General features: G+C 42.8%; 1 protein-coding gene across 1 annotated transcript in view; it reads right to left on the bottom strand.

The window, feature by feature from the left end:
• Positions 1-20,423, bottom strand: part of WNT2 (Wnt family member 2) — a 45,297-nt gene that overhangs the window by 11,405 nt on the left and 13,469 nt on the right. Inside the window, exon 4 of the mRNA XM_040472163.1 lies at positions 7,907-8,171. Within this exon, the coding sequence (XP_040328097.1) occupies positions 7,907-8,171 (265 nt within the window). The remainder of the gene's footprint in view (positions 1-7,906; positions 8,172-20,423) is intronic.

Genomic DNA, 20,423 nt, shown 5'->3' with positions numbered 1-20,423 from the left:
CACTGTCAGTTAATTCACATACGGGCCCGTTTTCAGTGCATCCTAAAAGTTTAATAATTCTAGCACATCTATATTCTGAACGGTAATGCAGATTTACAGATCATGCCTGTAACATAAAGTAAATATTGGATGTAAAAAGTATTTTTGCTTACATTAACAACTAAATCAGATAAACTAACGAGTAATCCCACTGATAGTAGTAAATGAAAAAGGCCCCACACAGAGTATTTGGTGGTAACTAAAAGCAATCGATACAGGCTACTGCTGCATTTGAGACTTTTATGTCACCAGGGAAATGGGCAGCCAACATTTTGAGCTCTGTAAATGGTGCCCTAATGCACTTGAACATGAGGAGAAAAATTCCATTTAACAGTTCAGTTTAAGTGGGAATTTTCATAGGCCATGTGTTATAATCAGTGATCGGTGATTATAATGCTTAGTACTTACCTGTCATTTAAGCTATGACGCTGCACCAACATAACTAAGACTTCATTTCAGCTCATGATGAGCATATTTTAAGTTGTTTATAACTTGCCATTCAATTCAGTTCAACACATGTTTATATGCTGTGTGCTGAGGATCCAGTGGTGAACATAGTTCCTGCCATCATGGAATCAGAGTCCAGTGGGACAGACAGATAGCAAACAAATATTTAAATAAATTAACTAAAACTCCTGGTATATACTATGAGTCAAGGAACAAGGCTTTCTGGGGCACCTGGGTGACTCAGTCAGCTAAGTGTCCAACTCTTGGTTTCAGCTCAGGTCATGATCTTGCAGTTCGTGGGTTCGAGCCCCACATCAGGCTGCATGCTGACAGTGTGGAATCTGCTTGGTATTCTCTCCCTCTCTCTCTCCCCCTCCCCCACTCGCTCTTTCTCTCTCAAAATAAATAAATAAACGTTAAAATTTTTTTAAAAGAAGGAACAAGGCTTTCTGAGATAGATCCTCGATACATTTGAGGAGGACCTGGTGATGGGCCACTATGCAAGTGAGAAAGTAGGGTAGCAAATGACTTGCAGGTTTATGGCTTGGCCAATGGAGTGGATGGCTCTGCTATTTTCTGAGAAGAGGAAGCTTGAGGAAAATAGGTTTTGGGAGTGGGAAAAATCAAGCGTTCACTTAATAGAATCAGGTTGCTAGCAATGTGGGCAACCTGAGAGGTGCTGTCGAGCAGGGGGTAGGACCCAGATGAGGCCTGAGATGCAGTTAAAGCCATTGTAAAAGAGGAGGCCACTCAGGGACAAAGTGCAGATGGAGAAGTGAAGAGGGCCTGCCTGGGTCCTGAAGATCTCCTTCCAAAATCCTTCCAAATTTACAAGTAGAAGAGACACTAGCAACTGAAATTGGGGAGACCAGCTCTTGGGGCAGGAGGAAAATCGGGAGACTGTGTTTCGGGAAGGGGGGGCAGGCTAATTGTGTTACATGCCACTAAGAATTTGAAAGGATGGTCCTCTGGATGGTAATTAATATTAATCATACAACATAATCAACAATTGCCTATGAACATGGTGACTCATAAGCCTCACCAATACATTGTTCATTTCATTCTCTCCTGGTTAGTTGTCTTAGCACTTTTCAGATATCAATTCATGAATTTCTAAATGAAATCTCACTGCTGAAAGGGCTAAATAACCTATTCTTTAATTTTCCAAATTACAAATGTACAGTAAGTCCTAGTAATAGAGCAACGGAGTGTGGACAGAAACCAAGAAAGCGCCACCTTCCTGTCTGGGCTTGAGGACCCCCACACCTGGCCTGCGTCCTATTGCGTGCCCACCACCTGGCTCATCTACAGAGACCAGGGGGCCTGTGAAGGCCTGTGAGGCCAAGCACCGAGTCTGGCTTCCTCGTCTTCGCATTCCAAAGGCTTATCATAGTGTCTGGCGTACAGAAGGGGCTCAATACATATTTGATCCATGAAGCAATGAGGGACCTAGGAGGTCCTGTAGGAATTGCGCATTTAATATCAAAATAAGGTCCATGCATTCCTACCGGCTGACACGCTGTTCCCTTGTTTTCAGTCAGGTCACAATCTGAGAGGTTCAGCAAACCAGGCCCCACCACAGGGCATGTCTGGATCGGTGAATCTCTGTAAACCGTGGTTGGGATTGTGTTCCCAAGGGTTCCAAGCTGTTTGCCAAATATGATTTGTGCAGAAAAAAACAGTGATACCTTAGCATTTGCACCACTCCAGGCCTGCAGCTGTCAGCCATCTATCGGGCTTTCCGTGGACAACAGGTTATACAACCGTTGAACTCTGTTTTTTGAACTTGAGGAGAGGTGGAGGGTTGCTTGTTTCCTACAGTCGGACAGGAGACCTCAGGGTGACCTCTGGCCCAGGTCAGGGTTTTTACGTCATAACGGGTGAAAGTGGCCTGTGATTAGGTGCAACCGCTTCTCTGGAGAGGACAACGGCATTCCTCAGAGATGGACTATCTCTAACTTGAGGACTCCTTTGATTTGCAGACGCCTGGGGCAATAACCAGAGCAGATAACCACACAACCGCTAGAACAGCCATCCCCGAAAGCCCCGCTTCCTAGATCTCACCTCCAACGTGGCCTGCATAATGTCATATGCACCATATCACACCGTTGTACGTACTCCTGGAATCTTAGCAGTCTTTCCAGTCAAACATCAGAGCACTCCCTTTGTTCAACTGAAGGCTGGGGGAAAATGTCTTTTGTTGTTGTTGTCCTAAGAATACCTTCCTTAATTGGTTTTTGAGCTTATCATTTTGGGGGGGAACAATTAAGGATATTTAACACTCTTGGAAACTTGAAGGGCTTGTGATTGGAAGGGACCTCGAGGCAACCTGAGCCAAACACGAGGGAAGCTTCAGTCTGACCCCTGTCTACCTCTCTACAATGGCCCCTTGTCCCATTAGGTTTCCTCACACTGCCTCTTTAGTACACAGGTCTCCCTTCTCGCTAGGTCTCCTCCCCAAATTTCAGGAGGTAAAGTGTAGATATAATGAGAAAAGTATGGACTTTTGATTTTTATTTATTTTGTTTTCTTTACTGCTTACAGTTCACACAGTCTTGGGCAAGTTAAGTAGCTTTTCTGAGCCTTCATTCCCTTCTCCATAAATTGGGGTAACTGCTCTGAAGATTCAGAGAAAATGCCCAGAAGGTGTGTAGCATAGGCCTGACTCTCATAGGAACTCATGTTCCCATCACCCTTCTCCCCCTGGGGTCTGGGTCTGTCCTCACCAGGAGTACCCCGGGGTCTTGACTCACCTTCTGCATTTCTCATCGAAATTCACTAGGCTTGGTATCATTCTTTTAGGACTTCACTAAAGGACTTCACTACTTGATCATTTCTGTCCAGCTAATTTCTATGAAAGCTTAGATGGCTGAAATCATTTTAATGTGCTTACTCACAGTGAAAGAAGTTTCCTGAAAATGCAGGGCCTCCATGTGGAAGAACAAACACCCTCTTGTACTGGGCAAGCCCAGGCCGGAGATATTTTTGTGTGACACTTATCTAGAGCTCCTTAAATAAGGAATTTTTTTCCTTTGTAAGAGAGTAGGTATTCCAAAGAATATAATGTCTCCCGGGATTTCTTCTTACCTCATACTTATGAAAAAATAAGGAACCATGGACCGCCTAAAACATGGACTTCCCATTTTAATGTGCTTAAGTTTGAAATGCATATAGAATCTCAGCAGCAGTCCCCTGAGATTCCGATTTAATAGTTTTCTGAAGAGACCCTCACTTTGGAAAATAGTGCCTATAGACTTCATCCATTCCACAAAACCAAACTGACAGAAGAAGTGGCTCATGTCAGTCACATGAGTTGATCTGAACAGGAAGCAGGCGCTGGTTGGCAGGAGTGAAGTCAGTCAGTTACAGGCATCTATTACTTGGCAATATTCAATGTGCTCACCACCATGGGTTTTCCAGTGCTGAGAAGTGGAAGGTGCCCAATAAGTTAAATATTAAATGTGTATGATATTTTAAAAAAGCAAAATAAAACAATATGGCTACAACAAAGCAGACTGAGTGGTATGAGATGTAATCTAGGGAAAGGTTAATGCTAATCTTAACAGAGAAATGAAAAAAATTATTTGCTTTAAATTTTACTGCAAATTCTGACGTATTTGAGAGCCTGGATACATATAAAGGAAACCCATTTCAAACATGTGGGAGTTCCATTTACCAGAAAACAGGCTCTTTCTTAGGTGGAATGATTCTAGCGAAGGGAAGAGAGTCCCTTAGTGATGTGCTCACTCAGCAATGTGGCACATTCTGGGGGCTTCTTTAATATAGACTGACAGGATGTTAGCCCTGTAACCCCCAACACCTTCCTCTCAAGACAAGGGAGCACAGCTCAGAGAAGGAATGCCACTGTGAGGTACAGGCAGGAATCTCCCCCTTCTAGTAGGTCTCAGCTCTATCACATCTCCCTGCCTCTGTGGGCAGAGGTTAGAGGCTGTTCCAGAACGATTCTGAACCACACACTTTGACAACTGTTTTGACTGATTTTCTAGAGTGTATACTATGTGAGTTTCTAGGAGAAAATGGCCAGGATAAAGCCTAATTTTTAGAAAGCCATAGGTTACACAGGCAAGGACAAGACTCCCAGCAGCTGTGTGAGTTGAAGCAGACTTTCTCAGGGAAAATCTGCATCTCATACAGGTGGCTATTCATATGTGAATTCAAGTATGAACAATGAAAACTATACTCTTTCAGTCAGAACTTTTGTCTACATGATGGCCAACACCAGAATGGTCTTTTTATTAAAACAGCCACCTGATGGTCAACAGAATTAAAAAGAAATATGGCAAAGTTTATATGGATAACTTTGGCATTTTCTTAGGTTCAGTTATAAAAGGGCATCAAGTATAGCTCAAGGAATCTTTCTTTTTTCAAAGGAAAGAATATTTGAAAGCTTTTTTGAAGTTTATTTTATATATTTTGAGAGAGAGAGAGAGAATGCATGTGGGGGAGGGGAGAGAGAGAGGGAGAGACAGAATCCCAAGCAGGCTTCATGCTGTCAGCACAGAGCCCAATGCAGGGCTTGATCTCACCAACTGGGAGATCATGACCTGAACCAAAACCAAGAGTTGGACACTTAACTGACTGAGCCACCCAGATGCCCCAAATCTAGGGATCTTAATGGAAATCTGATCCAATCTGATACATTGAAACTGGCTACTTAAAAAGAAGAAGAAGAAGAAGAAGAAGAACAACAACAACAACAACAACAACTAGGGTGACTCCTGGTTAATCAACACCAACAAGAACCAAATTCACAACTTTTTAAGATAAAAATGAGATAAGCTCAAATGAGCCTAAAATAGAATAGAAATAAATTGAGAGTGAGTAAATTATAAAACTTCCCTTAGAAAGTCAGCACCTGCCATGGGCTGCCTTGTGGCTGATGCATCTGGAGGCAGAGTGAAATGGTTAAAAGGATGGATAGACTCTGATTCAAGCCCCTGCTCTGCTTCTTGACCAACCAAGAGTTTTTGAGCAAATTCCATAACCTGTCTGTCAGAGCTTCAGTTTTTTCTCCTATAAAATGGGATAATAACATACCCACTTATAGATTCTTTGTGAGAATCAATGACAGAATGCAGATCAAGTGCTAGTGAATGGCAGGTACTACAGATGAGTTTGCTATTTTAGGATCAAGAAACAATAGTGTTCTAATACTGGGAGCAGAAAAAGCAAAGTGTGGAAGAATAACAGTATCCTGCAGAGGCATCAGGGAATAGATTCAGAATCTCCTCTGTGGGGAAGACAAAGTAAGGTCTTTATTTCATAATATGCATGAGACAGTCAAGTGGTCATCAAGCATAATAAACCGTTTGCTTCACTGTGCAAACTACTTCAATCCAAAAACCCAGAAAAGATTTCTTGGGGAAGCAGGTCTTCCTACATTTGAAATGAGGGTTCTGCTTTGTAGCACCTTTATAGAGATAGTTAGTGACGAGTTGTGAATGTCAGGGTCAGGTGTACAGGCTATGGGGTCAGACAGCCAGACATCTATCCCCTCCAAGACCAGTGAGATCTTGAGCTAGTCATTCACTTTTCTCGTCAGTACAATTGGGACAATGATATTCAAGGCTGCTTATCTGATTTCAAAAGCTAAGATGTGAATTTGGTTCTTGGTTAGTGTTGATCAACCAGGAGCCACCCTCTTTTTTTTTTTTCAGTAACTGGTTCCAATGCACTGATGTCATAGGGCGGCTCTAAGGATTAAATAAGACCATGTGTGCAATGATCTTAGCCCAGTACCTGGCACACGGGAGTCAATCCATTGTAATTCCTAAAGTGATCAAGATGTCATCATCCCCATGTCCTGTCCGAGGAGCCTGAGGTTAAACAGCTAGTTACTGGCAGAGGAGAGCCAGACCTCTGGGACAATCCAGTATCAAAGTATAGGTTTTGTGATGATTTGGCTGAAACTTTAGCCTGACAGGTAGGCTGACTTGTTAGAGGTCCCAAAGCATGTCAGGAATGCAGCAGGGCACAGCATCTGGTCCTTGCGCTAGGTACTTGTTAATCCATAGGCTGCATGTACAAACCCGCCCAAATGCTGTAAAGAACCAGCTCATCAAACCAGGAAGAAATTCAGCCACTCAGGGACAAAGGAGAAGTTCTGTACTTCCTGTGACATTCCCTGGTAATTGTGCCTCTTGGTCACTCTACTGTTAGGAGCTGGCTGCCGTCTACACTGTTTTACTGGTTCCTTTGCAATTGCTTTGGATTCAAAAACAAACTCAGAATTTAAATTCAAGGATGTTTTTCCTGATAATGAATTCCCTTGCTTTCTACTAAGTCTGAGAATTTGGCTTGAGCCAGAGTTGGCTGTGGGCTTCTATCTCCTCCTATCCACTGAGACTTGTACTCATTCTTATTTTGTATCAGAGTCTTTGCAAAGACTGTTCTAAGCCTGGAGCTCAGTGTTGCCCAGGAGAAGTGAAAGGCAGAGACCAGCAGGCGCATAAAACCACAATGGTGGGAACAGCTATGTTGAGTTTGACGGAGCTGCTCTTTGAATGAGTTCAAGACAGAGAAGGTGCCCTCTGCAAGGGAAGGGTGTGGCTTAAATGAATAAAATGCCTCTTACACAGCTCTCTTCCACTGTCCACTGACAGCCAGGCCAGTGGGATGAATTTTTGCTTTCTAGTATTTGGCAACTTCTCAGCATATTGGAAAGAGCGAGAGAGGGAGAAGTATGGCAGATTTCAAAACAGGCTAACTTTATTTAATTTATTTAAATTTTTTTTTCAGAGAGAGAGAGAGAGAGAGAGAGAGAGAGAGAGAGAGATCTCAAGCATGTGAGTGCAAGCAGTGGAGGGGCAGAGGGAAAGGAGAGAGAATCTTAAGCAGGCTTGTACCCAGTGTGGAGCTCAAAGTGAGGCTCGATCTCACGACCGTGAGATCATGGGCTGAGCCAAAATCAAGAGTTAGATGATCAACTGACTGAGCCACCCAGGTGCCCCCAAAGCAGGCTAACTTTAAAGCCCTGGACCCCTCTTCCAGAGTCACAGAGGTGGTATTTGTGACGGGGAAGGTACCTTACATAGCTCTACTCTTCTTGGCTCCCGGATCACAGGAAAGATGCTGGGTTGCTGTACAGGGTCGTTAGTCGACCAGTTAGAGTTTTGTCAAGGCCGAAGAATCTTGCTAATCTACATATTTTGACTCTTTGCCATGTACTTTCTTGGGTTCACATTCCTCCAGAACCTGCACATTATCAACCCATTTCTCCAGCTGCTTAGGAAAGCTCTCTGTGCACTTTAAATATGACTTATAAGAACACGAACTTTGAATCTGAAGGCATCAAGCTGCACTTACAGAACTGTCAGGCTGAAATACAGAACTGCATTTAAATTGTGGAGTATTGATTGTGAAAGAATTAGGTACCGTGAATAATGTGCGTTGAACTTACCTGCATCTCGGTCCCTGATACAATAGTCTGGAGAATTCTCAAAATACACAAGGTCATTTTTTGTTGGCTTCTTAAACCTCTTGTTAGCCACAGTGAAACCAGTGCCATCCTGGTTCATGACGACCTGGATGGCCCCGTTGTACTTCCTCCAGAGGTAATCGCCCGTTTTTCTGAAGTCAGCCATGGCCAGCCAGCACGTCCTCAGAGTACACGAGCCACTCACTCCGTGACACTTGCATTCTTGTTTCAAGAACCGCTTTACCGCCTGCCGGAAGAGATGGGCAAGTTCAGTGCAGGCGGACTCAAGCTCCTGACACAAGCTACAAACTCCTTACCTCGGAGCAATGCAGAAGTGACTCTGATGACACAGGATCCTGGGGCTCAGGACTGGGAGATGGTGGTAGCTTCAGCCACACCCCCTGACTACGGTAGGTGGGGTACTGGGGAGAATTGGGGCAGGGGGCTTGCCTGACTGTGAACCCTATTTGGCTATCGGTATAACAAGAACCTCACCAATTTGAATTTTATAGGGTACAGGGCCAGTTTGACAAGCGAGAGAATGAATTAGAGTTCCTTTCTAAATAAATATGGCTTTATTATATTAAAAATATATAGTACTACTCAGTAATTGCTAAGCCTGCTTCTTTCAGTAAGCCAATAGTAGTGACTGTTACCATTTGCAGGGTCCTATCCATGTTCCAGGCATTGCGCGAATGCTTTCTCCACTCTATCTCAGTGACCTGAACCTTCACACAATCCCATGCTACCATATTTATTTTGCAGATGATGGAAGAGCAACTATGAGGGACATAAAAGCACCTGCCTAAAGTTCCACAGCTGGTATAGGACAGAGCCAGGGTACACTGGAAATCCAGCCAGTGGCCCTGAGAATGCCATTAAATTTGGGAGAGTGTCACTCAGGTCTGGCCAAAGTATTCAGCTTAGATGACAGGGCTGAGCTTGCTCTGTTTTGTTTGTTTGTTTGTTTTTTGGTTTTGGTTTTTTTTTTTTTTTTGTAGACGGGAAACAAAGGCACATGGGACAAGCCTGTCTCAGCTGGCTTGGATGGCCTGGATGGCCTCCATGAATAGGTTGTAAGCCTGTGGACAGGGAAGGGCTCTGGTGGACCCTGGAACCACCCAGGGACATTTCTGCTTTGGTCTTGGGATTAGCCAGCAGACCTGTGCCAGCCGCAACGCAATTTTGTGAGTGTTAGGTGGCCCTGGCACATCTCTCCTTGGCTCGGCTGAGTGAAGAAGGTCATGAGCACCCATGGTCCTCAGAGCCATCCTGAGCTACCACTGTTCCCATTTCACAAGTGAGGAAACTAGGGATCAGGGAAGTAAGATGACTGGCCTACATTGCTAGGCCTGGGTGTGGAATGGCAGGTGCAAACCCAGACTATGGATGTACAAATGAATGGATTTCCCCAAAATATTTTCTCAGAGTATGTTTTCTGACTAAAAACCTTCCTGTGTTCCCTTTTTCTTATGATTCACTACTTTAACCATTGTCATTCCCCCCCTTACAGAACTAATCTCTTGTTCAATCAATCACTTTTCCAAATTATTATTATATTGAGAGAGCATTTTGTTGCTCATGGGAGATCATGACTGATGAGTAGGGGCTTCCCCCAGCAGATACCCAAAACAACGTGATACACAGAAGGGCAGTGTGGGTGGCCAGCCTTAGAGGTCTCACTAAAACCATGTGGTTGGTCCTTGGCTCAGTCTTAGAGCAGAGAGGGAGAAACCAGCCAACTGAGGGCTCCCATCCTCTCTTATTTGCATCCCCAAGACAGCATCTCGGGGTGGAAGGCATAGGCAGAGGGGGCAGTGAACTCCCTTGATGACATTATCCAAGGTGGTACTATGAACAAAATTCTAAGGGTAACACACTGAGAGAAATATTTCCAAGAACTTGGATGTGGTAGTTTCAGTCCTGCCCTGCCTACTTCCCGAGATTCCAGTATAATCGGTCTGGGTGTGGGATGTGGGTTGGTGGCTCCAGCACACGTCCCAGGGGGAGCTCCCTGCAGTACACTTGCTGACCCTTCCCCACCCCAAACACACACACAGACAACAGCATTCCAGGCTGCCTCTCCAGGGTCTCACCTGGGTAACTTTGCCCAACCTGGTTTTGCCTCTTTCACAGATTGTTTCTTTTCTAACCACGTGTGTAGAAAGGTTCTTCATTCAAGAAAGTCAGCCCCAAAAAAGCATTCTAGAGCTGAAGGAACCAAGACATCATGGTGGCTCTATGGTTGTGGCTTCACTCACACCCTTCCCAGTTGGGTCCTTAGCATCCCATGTTTCCCGCTTTGCCCCTGATGGTGGAACGTGCCCTGTTACATTTGAAACCTGTCCTCTTCAGCATGAGCTGGCCTTGAAGGGCAAAGACAGAGAAGTGAGCAGGGGGAGTGTCATCAGTTTGGCCCTCTGGGTCACAGGGATCCGGGGGTATTTAAGGGATGTCATAGAATGAACTCTTTTTCTGGAACTACACTCCCACCATGTGCCTCCCTACCCCCATATCTATATTCCAGGTGTTTGGTATGTGGTTCACTGGGTGACCTGGACAGCAGGCCTCCACCACAGACACAACCCTACGAGGGTCACCTTGGCCCCTGACTGCCCCATTTGGGTCTCACCTGTTCAAGCATGAGACCCACTATCTCAGTAGTGCCATATAATACTCACTCCGTGCCAAGTGCTTGGGAATTGAATGTTCATTCTTCAAAGCTTATTCCTTTTAAAACTGTGTTATTTACTCATAAATAACACTCTTAGCTCTAAAAATGACAGGAACTATTACTGCCCTTCCTTTGTACTGATAAACTTCCAGGTTACAAACTTTGAAATTGTTATTAGATGATTAACTGAAGCATTTGCATATTAATTGAAAGTTGGATTTTACACAACTTATGAATCCTTAAAAATACACACAGCAGTGGTACACACCGTTGATCATCATCATCATGTGCAATAGACATTCCCCTCTTCCATCATAAGTTTTGTTCAAGTGTTGGGCAGCCACGTGCTTCAGAACCGGCCAGGCCTGTCTCTGACTCAGAGCGGCCCAAATCAGTAATAGTAATTTCATTGTGCTGTTACTGATTCAGTTTGGGCCAGTATGATGTTAGGAGGAATCTGTAGGCAGACTTGTGAGAAAGATTTCTTTACTCTTTAAAAGAGACACAGGAGGAGAAGCTGCTTTTCTCTGTCTCCAGATGCAGTTTTCTGCAGCAGTCCCTTTGAGACACGATGCAGCCAACACAGGACCAGCAACAAGCTGGTGGTGGTGGTATTGGAAGACGGTGGGAAGAACTGGGTGTGGAGGATGTCGCTGAGCTGCTTTAATTAACCCACCTTGGCCCTGCCCTGTCTCTGTCCTTCTTGTGATCCAAGATATTAAGTTTGTGCCCCCAGGGGCTGTTACTTACAACTGAAAGTATTTCAACTGGAACCATGGTCAGTTTTTGACTGTGTATGAATCACAGGCTCCATCTGACAGTTAACCTTGGGGGGAAGTGAGACCTTCTCTGATGCTGGGTTTGCTTACACCTCCAGGCCCCACTCTTTTTTTTTGGGGGGGGGGGACAGAGAGAGACAGAGCATGAATGGGGGAGGGGCAGAGAGAGAGGGAGACACAGAATCGGAAACAGGCTCCAGGCTCCGAGCCATCGGCCCAGAGCCTGACGCGGGGCTCGAACTCATGGACCGCGAGATCGTGACCTGGCTGAAGTCGGATGCTTAGCCGACTGCACCACCCAGGCGCCCCATAGGCCCCACTCTTAACACACAGCCTGTTCAGGGCTCAGTCACAGATCGGGGCCACCTCCACCTCTGGGTTTGCAGACTTGAAATTCAAACTCTTAACTTTGAAGAGGACAACACTCTGCTCAGAGAGGCAGAGGGAAGGGGAGCTAAGCCACGGTGGCCTGATTTATAGAGTAGCTGATGTAAGAATAAGGAATGGGACTGAGAAACTCAGTGAGTTCAGGAACTTCCTAGTTTAAAAGAATTCCCATAATCAAATGTTGTTATAAGAACACTGTAACAATAGCCACTTATTCCTCTACTGTTTTATAGGCCAGGATCTGTGACAGGTGGTTCACACACATTATCTTATCTAATTACCACAATTAGGCAAAATAGGTTATTATTCCCATTCTATAATTATGAAAACCAGGGCTCATTGAGGAAAGTAAAATCCCCAGAGTTACCCAGATAGAGGCAGAACTAGGGGGTAAGTCAATGTCTCATTCCCAGATCTGCACTCTTTCTAAAAACATTTAAAATCCTATATAACTTGCATTGTTCTTTTCTCAAATGTTGCATTATGCATACTGTTTCCCTCCATTCTTTTGAATAAGTTAAGAATTGGCTAGATAAGATTATCTGCATAATGGAGAAAAAGGAGGTAGAGAGATTAAGTAGGAGATATTATATTGCACCTTCCAAACTAATAGTCATCAAAAATCTATTTGACAGGCAATCCACAGAAAAAATAGAAAGTCCCAAGAAAAATACATATGATGTTCAACTTCACCAGTATCAGAGAAATGCAAACTAAAAGAAGGCAATACTTTTTTTTGCCCATCAGATTAACAAATAGTACAAAACTTGGTAATATTTGGTATTCATTCGTAAGAGTTCCAGGGGGAAATGCCTTAACAAACTGTTGGTGGAAGAGTAAATTCATAAATGGAAAGCATTTTTGCAACACCTGTCAAAATTTTAAATTTATGTATCCTTTGACCTCCGTGATTCCACTCTGAAAATATTTGCGCAAACTTTAAAGGATAAATACCCATATGGATGTTCATTGCAGCATACTCAGCAATAGCAAAATATTCGGAAAAAAGCCCAAATGACGTCAACAGGAAAATGGTTAAGCAAATTATGGTATATGCTTAATAATGGAATATTATGTGGTCTTTGAATAACGAGGCAGATCAGTATTACAGAATGAAAGGAAGCCAAGTGACAAAAATAAATTGCAGAAATAATTGCATATGTGGTATGATCCACTTTTTAAAGGCCTGCATATGGATGCATACACAGAGAAAGAAGGGAACACATGTTCTTTTACAATCTGGCTGCAGTCTGAGGGGTTGCATGGTCTGGAAAGAGAGGGAAAAACAGAGTCAAACTCTTTGATAGGTAAAGGGGGTTAAGAGGTACAAACTTCCAGTTATAAGTCATGGAAGTGAAAAGTATAGCATGGGGAGTATAATCGATAATATCGTAATAACGTTGTATGGTGACAGGTGCTGACCACACTAACAGTGAGCATTGAGTAATGTATAGAATTGTTGCATCAATATGTTGTACACTTGAAACTGATATAACATTGTGTGTTAATTATACTTTAACTTAAAAAAAGGGGGGTCAAGCTCTGTACTGAAGTCTGCAGAGTAAAACAACAGGAATCTGGGGATTGCTCCCTGGCATCTGGAGAGAGCAGAGCAGCGCTTCTCATTGTGGCTAGGCATTAAAATCACCTGGGGATGGCTTCCAGAGCCCAGACTGGCCCCTCCCTGGGCAGAATAAAACAGAACCTAGCGGGGGGGTGGGGGGGGGGGGGGGGGGGGCCCCGGGCCTCGAGGTTACAACGGTCTCAGGTGCTTCTAATGTGAGGCCACGGTGGAGAACTGTGAATCCCAAATCACGTCCAAGCCAGGAATGTCCTGGAGGAGGGAAGAAGCAGCACTGCCCCAGCGTCCCGGGGCCCACCGAGGGAGGGCCGGAGAAGGTGAGACACTCCCGTGGCAGAGAGCCGCATTATATTTCTAGGAACAGGCAGAGCTGACTATTGAATTAGGATTTGTGTCCTAACCTGTCTCCAAAGCATTCTAGTCTCCGGGAAGAAATGGCCACAGGAAACAATTTGTGCTCATGCTATTTTGGAGGGAATCAAAGATGGGGGTGGAGTAAAAGCCAAGTGCTTTTAGAGGACCATGAGGCAGTGGAGGAGCCTGCCTGAGGGGACATGCTGGTGAGGGGAGGGAGGAGGGGCTGGTGGGCTCCCCACAGGGCCCTCAGGAGGAGAGCAGCTGCAGACTTACCTGTGTGGTAAAGGAGGGAGTAGGCAAAGCAGGGGACCTGGAGACATCCCAGGGGCTGCCAGACTGTCTGGGCTTTTTGTGTTTGTTTGCTTTTAAATTATGACTTTCAGAATTTTTAATTAAAGAAATATGGGCACATGCTTTAAAAATATCAGATAGTCCAGGAAAGATCGGGGGTAAAATAGCAGAAACCTTCTGTTGTACCCTTCTCCTCACTCCCACTTTTTCTGACAGCCCAGCACAACCCCAGAGATGGTCATTCGAAATGATTTCTGTGCTTAGCCTTCTGGTGGTTACCTAAATGCTTATACAAACAGTTCTCTGTGAGCGGACCCCTGACTTAGGGAGAAATCAAAACAGGCATCCCATCTTCAAGACATTTGATAGACATCTGCCAGAAAATTGTCATAATAACTAAACAAATCTACTACAGTAACCACGAGGTGAACAGAGCCCTCTGGAGGGGTGCAGTGCAGTGTTGGCACAACTGAATGTGGCAGCCCCATGTGTGACTGTGAACCTACTGACTAACATGGTATATTTCCTAAGAGACTTCTTACGGTGGTTGGGAATTTAACCTAGTCCTCACTTCCCTCACCTCACCTCTCAACATGGTTGTATCGCAGTTCTGGTGATCTAGGCAACTTCAAGGAGCAAACTTACACCTGTTCTTGTTCCAAAAGGTGCTGTCTCATCTGAGGATAATGCAGTCCCTCTTCCCTCCTCCCCTTCTGCTTCCCAGTCTCCATCAGCATTGCCCGTCCTTTTATAGGGACAAAGATGAGAGCAGTAAAGTCCTGTTCTGTGACTCTGCTTGTCTCCCACAATGTGTCTAGACGTTGATTCTAAAAATTGAAAACAGTCAACATTTAGGTGATACTGTTGACCACGCATCCAAGGACCATGCCAGCACAGCAGGTCCTAATGTCTAGTCCAGTGTCACAGCCTCTGTGCCAAAGAATGTTACTGGGGTGAAGTTTGTGGTTTTCCCATTTTACTTGCTACCAATTTCATTTGTTTTGCACTCTCACAGTCTTTTCATCTTTCCTACCACTTCTCTCATTTCCTGGGGTCTTTGCAATCTTCCATCATCTTCCAACCTGGACTGGTTACACAGCTGAGACCCAACATCATGCCTTCCCAGTCTGGACACACTACCTTGCTGATGCCACATTCACTCTTTTTTGGTTTATTCCTTCTCTTTGCAGCAACTTCTTGAGTAACTCCTTCGGGGTGCATGGGGGATATGTTGTCTGAACTCTTGTGTGTCTAAAACGTCTTTATTCAGCTTTCTTACTAGACTAAGAGTTTGGCTGGGTATAGAATTCTGGATTGAAAATAATTTTCCCTCAAAACTGTGAAAGTATTGCTCCACGGGCTCTGGCATCTAGTGGTGCAGATGGGAAGTCTGATGTCTGGCTGATTCTTTGGCAAGTGACTTTTGTTTTCATTTCACTTTGTATTTTTTTCTACATGGAAGTCTCCAGATACTTTCCTTTATCCTGGGTGTTCTGAAATATCACCATGGTATTTAGGATTTGAAAAAAAATTAATCCTGCTCAGCTCTTAGTGGGCCTTTTCACTCTGGAAACTCATGTCCTTCAGCACTGAGACTTTCTCTTAATATTTTCCTCCCCTCAAATCTTTTGAGTTTCTTTATGACATTCTAATTAGTCAGCTGCTGAGCTTTCTGAGTTAATCTGTTATGCCTTATATTTTCTCTCTTATATTTTTAATACTTTCTGGCTTCTTGAGAAAGAAATTCCATTAAAGCAACACTCCTGGCTCTCTCCATTCCCTTACTGATTTCTCTCCAAGGGAGTAGTAACTTGTCCATTTGGTGGGTTTAGAGGAAGGACAGGGCTTGTGTGCCTGAGTTGCTGCTAATTGGGTATCTGCCAGCCTGTGGAGAAGATGAGTTATGATCAGTTCCTGCCCTCCAGCAAGGGGATCCCTGCAGGGGCTCCAGCAGGCAGCCTGTGACAGGGTGAGTAAGTCTGTCCATTTCAGGGGTGGAGTTCTAGGAAGTATTTCTAAGCTTTAAAGCTACATCCCCTAGTGCAGCTTTTTTTCAGTAGAGCAACAGACATTTTTATCTATCTATCCACCTTCCTGATCCATTTTTCAATTGGTTCCAAATTCAAGTGGGAATGATGGGTATTCTTTATGGATTCCCTTAAACTCCATTTGTCTTTTGGGCTTCTTTTTTCTTTTTCTTATTTTATTTATTTATTTATTTTTTTTTTTTTGAGGCAAAATTGGTATATAACATTATACAAGTTCCAGATGTACATAATTTGACATCTGTATACATTATAAAGTGATCACCACCAAAAGTCTAGTTACTATCCATTCTATAGTTGACCCCCTTCACCCATTTCACCCACTGCTCAACCCCCCTTCCCCTCAAGTAACCAACAATCTGTTCTCAATCTATGAGTTTGTTTTGTACTGTTTTGCTGGTTCATTTTGTTTTTTTAGATTCCACATAAGAATGAAATCTGTATGATATTTGTCTTTCTCAGTCTGACTTCACTTAGTATAATACCCTCAAGATCTATCTGTGTTGTCACAAATGGCAGGATTACATTCTTTATGGCTGAGTAGTATTCCACTGTGTATATATACCACATACTATTTATCCATTCATCCATTGATGGTGACTGTGGCTGCTTCTAGATCGTGGCTATTGTAAATAATGCTGTGATGAACATAGGGTGCAGACAGTTGTTCAAATTAGTCTTCTAATATTCTTCAGATAAATACCCAGCCATGAAATATCTGGATCATATGGAAGATCTATTGTTAGTTTTCTGAGGAATCTCCATAATCTTTTCCTGGGCTTCTCATTGTAATTTCTGGGGAGGTTTCTTTGACTATCTTTTCCACATTCTTTCCTATTTTCTATTTGTCACTTTTTCAAAGCATCCATTCTTGTAGTTTATGGATGTTAATGTTTTCATAAATATTTATGAGGTGACTAATTAGGCTTTTAAAAAGTTCTCTTCTCATCCCTGAATTATTGTGTTTTCTTCATGAGGTCATTTTTCCTGCAACTTTTTATCTTTGTCTTTCATGCTGCTGAATTTAATCAAATATATGGTAGTCCTTGGACAGTCTTTTCATATTTAAGAATGACATCATAAAAAGGTGTTTAGGAATTCTGGTTATATGGGTGGAGTTTGTGGGCCAGAGAGGTTGACTTTCTGGTGAGTCTGTAGGACACTGGCTGTTATGCTGGAGACTAACTCTGCAAAGCCTGGGAGGTTAAGCCAGACTTCCAGGAGTTGTGTTCATGGGTGGAGGGAGGGGATGGGGTTTGTTATTCCACCTATGTGTTTTTCAGTTACTCCCCATTTTCAGTACCATGCTTCTCTCCTGTGCTTATTAGTATTCAAATTTTTCTCAGGGCATCTTGGCTCCCACTTTGGCTATTGCCCCATCTGCTTTTTCTTCCCCCCCTTCCCATCTGCTTTTACTCTCCTATACTGTGGCTTCTCCAACCTTCTTCATCAGTTACAACTTCTTCATTTGCTTCCCACTTTCCAGAAATTTCTTTGGATCTCTCATTTCTTTGATCATTCTCTTTATTGTTGATTTAAGCCATTTTGATCCCATTGCTATAATTTTACTGAGGTTTCGGGAGAAAGATGTGAGATACTGTATGTCCTGTCCACAGCCTTGAGTCTGCACTGAAATATCTGGAAGGAGATGAGGACTGTGGGGTGGGGGGAGGGGGATTTCCCCATTTTCCATAGATATTTAACTGCTCCATTTACTTTTGTTTGAGCAAGTATTGTTTCATAGCAGGAAGAAGGAACACTAGAAAGAATTGGTTACAATGACTTGCTATCTCTCTCCAGTGTGTGATGGTGAAAGCTTCTTCTAAAAACAGAATCATGACACAGGTCTTGTTTTCTCTTGTCTTGAATCTTTCCTAAGGTCGACTAAAGGATCCCTTGTGCTTCCTTCTTCGATTCTTAATGGCTGCTGCTTAAAGGTTGCTGTCAAGATTCAGTCTTCTCTACCTCCTCTTGCGCCTTCTCATGGTCCTCGTGGCTTTTCATGTCACCAAACTGACCAGCAGGGTCTGCATCAACCCCTCTCCCCTCACCATTCACTTGATCCCATCTCATTTTTATTCTGTGGCATCTGGTGAAGAAATACTTACTCATTTGACATGACTACTTAAAAAAAAATTAAATTTGACTCCTAAGGACAGCAGTACTCTTTCGGTGTTTAGCCTCATAGAAACCATTTTTTTAGCTTACCAGATAACTTTTCTCAAAAAATCTTCAATAGGCTCATAATTGCTTCAGTGCTAAAATCTTACTTAGCAGATTCTTTATGTGGCCCTTAAATGTCTAATTTTGAGTATTTGTCTAAGCCTTTGGTTTGCAGAGGCTATTTTCTTTTTTTTAATTTTTTTTTTACTGTTTGTTTATTTTTGAGACAGAGACAGAGTGTGAGCGGAAGAGGAGCAAAAGAGAGAGACAGAATCCAAAGCAGGCTCCAGGCTCTGAGCTGTCAGCACAGACCCCAACACAAGGCTCAAACTTGTGAACCATGAGATCATGACCTGAGCTGAAGCCAAAGTCAGACACTTAACTGACTGAGCCACCCAGGTGCCCCCGCAGAGGCTATTTTCTACTCTTAGAACTTAAGAAACTTCTAAATATTAGCATTCTGTACCAAAGAGACAAAAGCCTATTTTTTTAAGCTATAGAAGAAGGTGATACATGCATTGAGTGAGCTAGAACAACTCTATTTTATATTTATTTGCCCAACTTACTGTCAGAGCATAATAATGAAGCAGAACATCCGTTAGGGTCTTACCATATGTCAAACCATGCTAAGCACTTTATACTCACTGCTTACTTAATCTACACAAACACTTCATATTCACTGTCTTATTTAATCCACACAAGCATGTAAGGTATATACTATTTTTACCCCACTTACTTTACAGATGAAGATATTGAGATACCTCAAAGCTGAGGATCTTGCCCTAGGTCCTACAGGCAGTGTGGCTGAGTTAGGATGTACCCAAACTGTGTCTGCCACCAAGTCCATGCCCCAAATCACTCTGCTGGTGTTTCTCATACTGGGGTTTGCCACTCCATCCCCTAGGGGTTCATGTTCTCTCGGTTCAGTGAGTTTTATAAAGGTTTTTACATGTAGTGTTTGTATATCTAACTATAGTCTACAAAGAATTATTTTCCAGTTAGAAAGACAGACTTCTCCCAAGGAGAATGAAGTTTTGGTCTCTTAAGTCAGCTTTTCTGAAAATGGAGCCCAAGTAACCCCAGGGTGTCTTTGTGCAACTTCTTTACAAGATATCTCTTCCTATCAAGGGCAATCAACCCTATACTGTGTGAAATATATGCCAACTTAACTATTGACCTTGCCTTAGAAATTCAATTTAGAATTTATTTTAGCTCCTTTATGCTATGTTTTAACTAAATTACTTAGTTAAACTGGGGCATTCAAAGTGTTAGGACTTCACTTTTTAGTTGGGTGTATGCCACAAAGCAACTAGTATATTTCTGGTCTTATATCAGTTTTCCTGAGGGAAACACACATTAAAACATTTAATTTTCAGATGCTGGCTTAAAGTCAAGTACATTTATTAGCAATTAAGTCTTTTTGACAGGTCCACATCTCTAAGATGAGAGTTAGTGAAAATCAGACCAACTTATATCTTTCAAATATACCTGCTCTGGGACCAGGAAAATAAGGGATATTTATTAGCAACCTGTGCAGTTAATTTGCATATGCAATCATTTATTAACTGTCTTGAGCACTGTCATTCTTCAAAAACACTAACTGTGGGTGGGCTTAGCTAGGAAATATAAGGTGTGGAATTTATATTTGAGGAATTCAAGAACATTACCGTTGACTAACCATATATATAATAATTCTTATTGACTAATGAGGCCAGTCTAAAAAAATTTCTATGAATAATAGAACTTTACATGGAACTGTAGCAATTTTGTGAAGAGTTATTCTCTGCTTTAGGTCTTTAATTCTGGTTAGTTTTTGATTCATATGCTCTATAAAGATCTATAGTATCAAGCACATACTATTTTTAGGTCCAAGAAGGCAGGGCTGGGGTTGATGGAACTGATCTACCTTTTTTAAATGCATTTAATTCTACAAACTAAGACTAATTAGAAAACAAATATCTTTTAAGTGGGATTTGTGCCTCATAAGGATGTTCAAGATTATTTAAAGGAGAGTTTAGATGAATACGAGGTTAAAACAATCTGGCTTTGTAATTCAGTTTGGTTTTATCATTTTCTATTGATATTGCTTACTTTTTGATAATGTGGTTTGTTTTTAATCATGTCCAGTTCTCTTGGTTCAGACCAATTATTAATTATTTATCTTAAGGGTCATCACAGGAAGTGATATCTTGAAAGTTTTATTAGGCCCAAGATTTACTTG

The sequence above is a fragment of the Herpailurus yagouaroundi genome, unplaced genomic scaffold (genome assembly GCF_014898765.1).
Source record: "Herpailurus yagouaroundi ecotype Mexico unplaced genomic scaffold, PumYag 100, whole genome shotgun sequence".
NCBI classification, from domain to species: Eukaryota; Metazoa; Chordata; class Mammalia; order Carnivora; family Felidae; genus Herpailurus; species Herpailurus yagouaroundi.
This window is presented reverse-complemented; position numbering and strand designations above follow the sequence as displayed.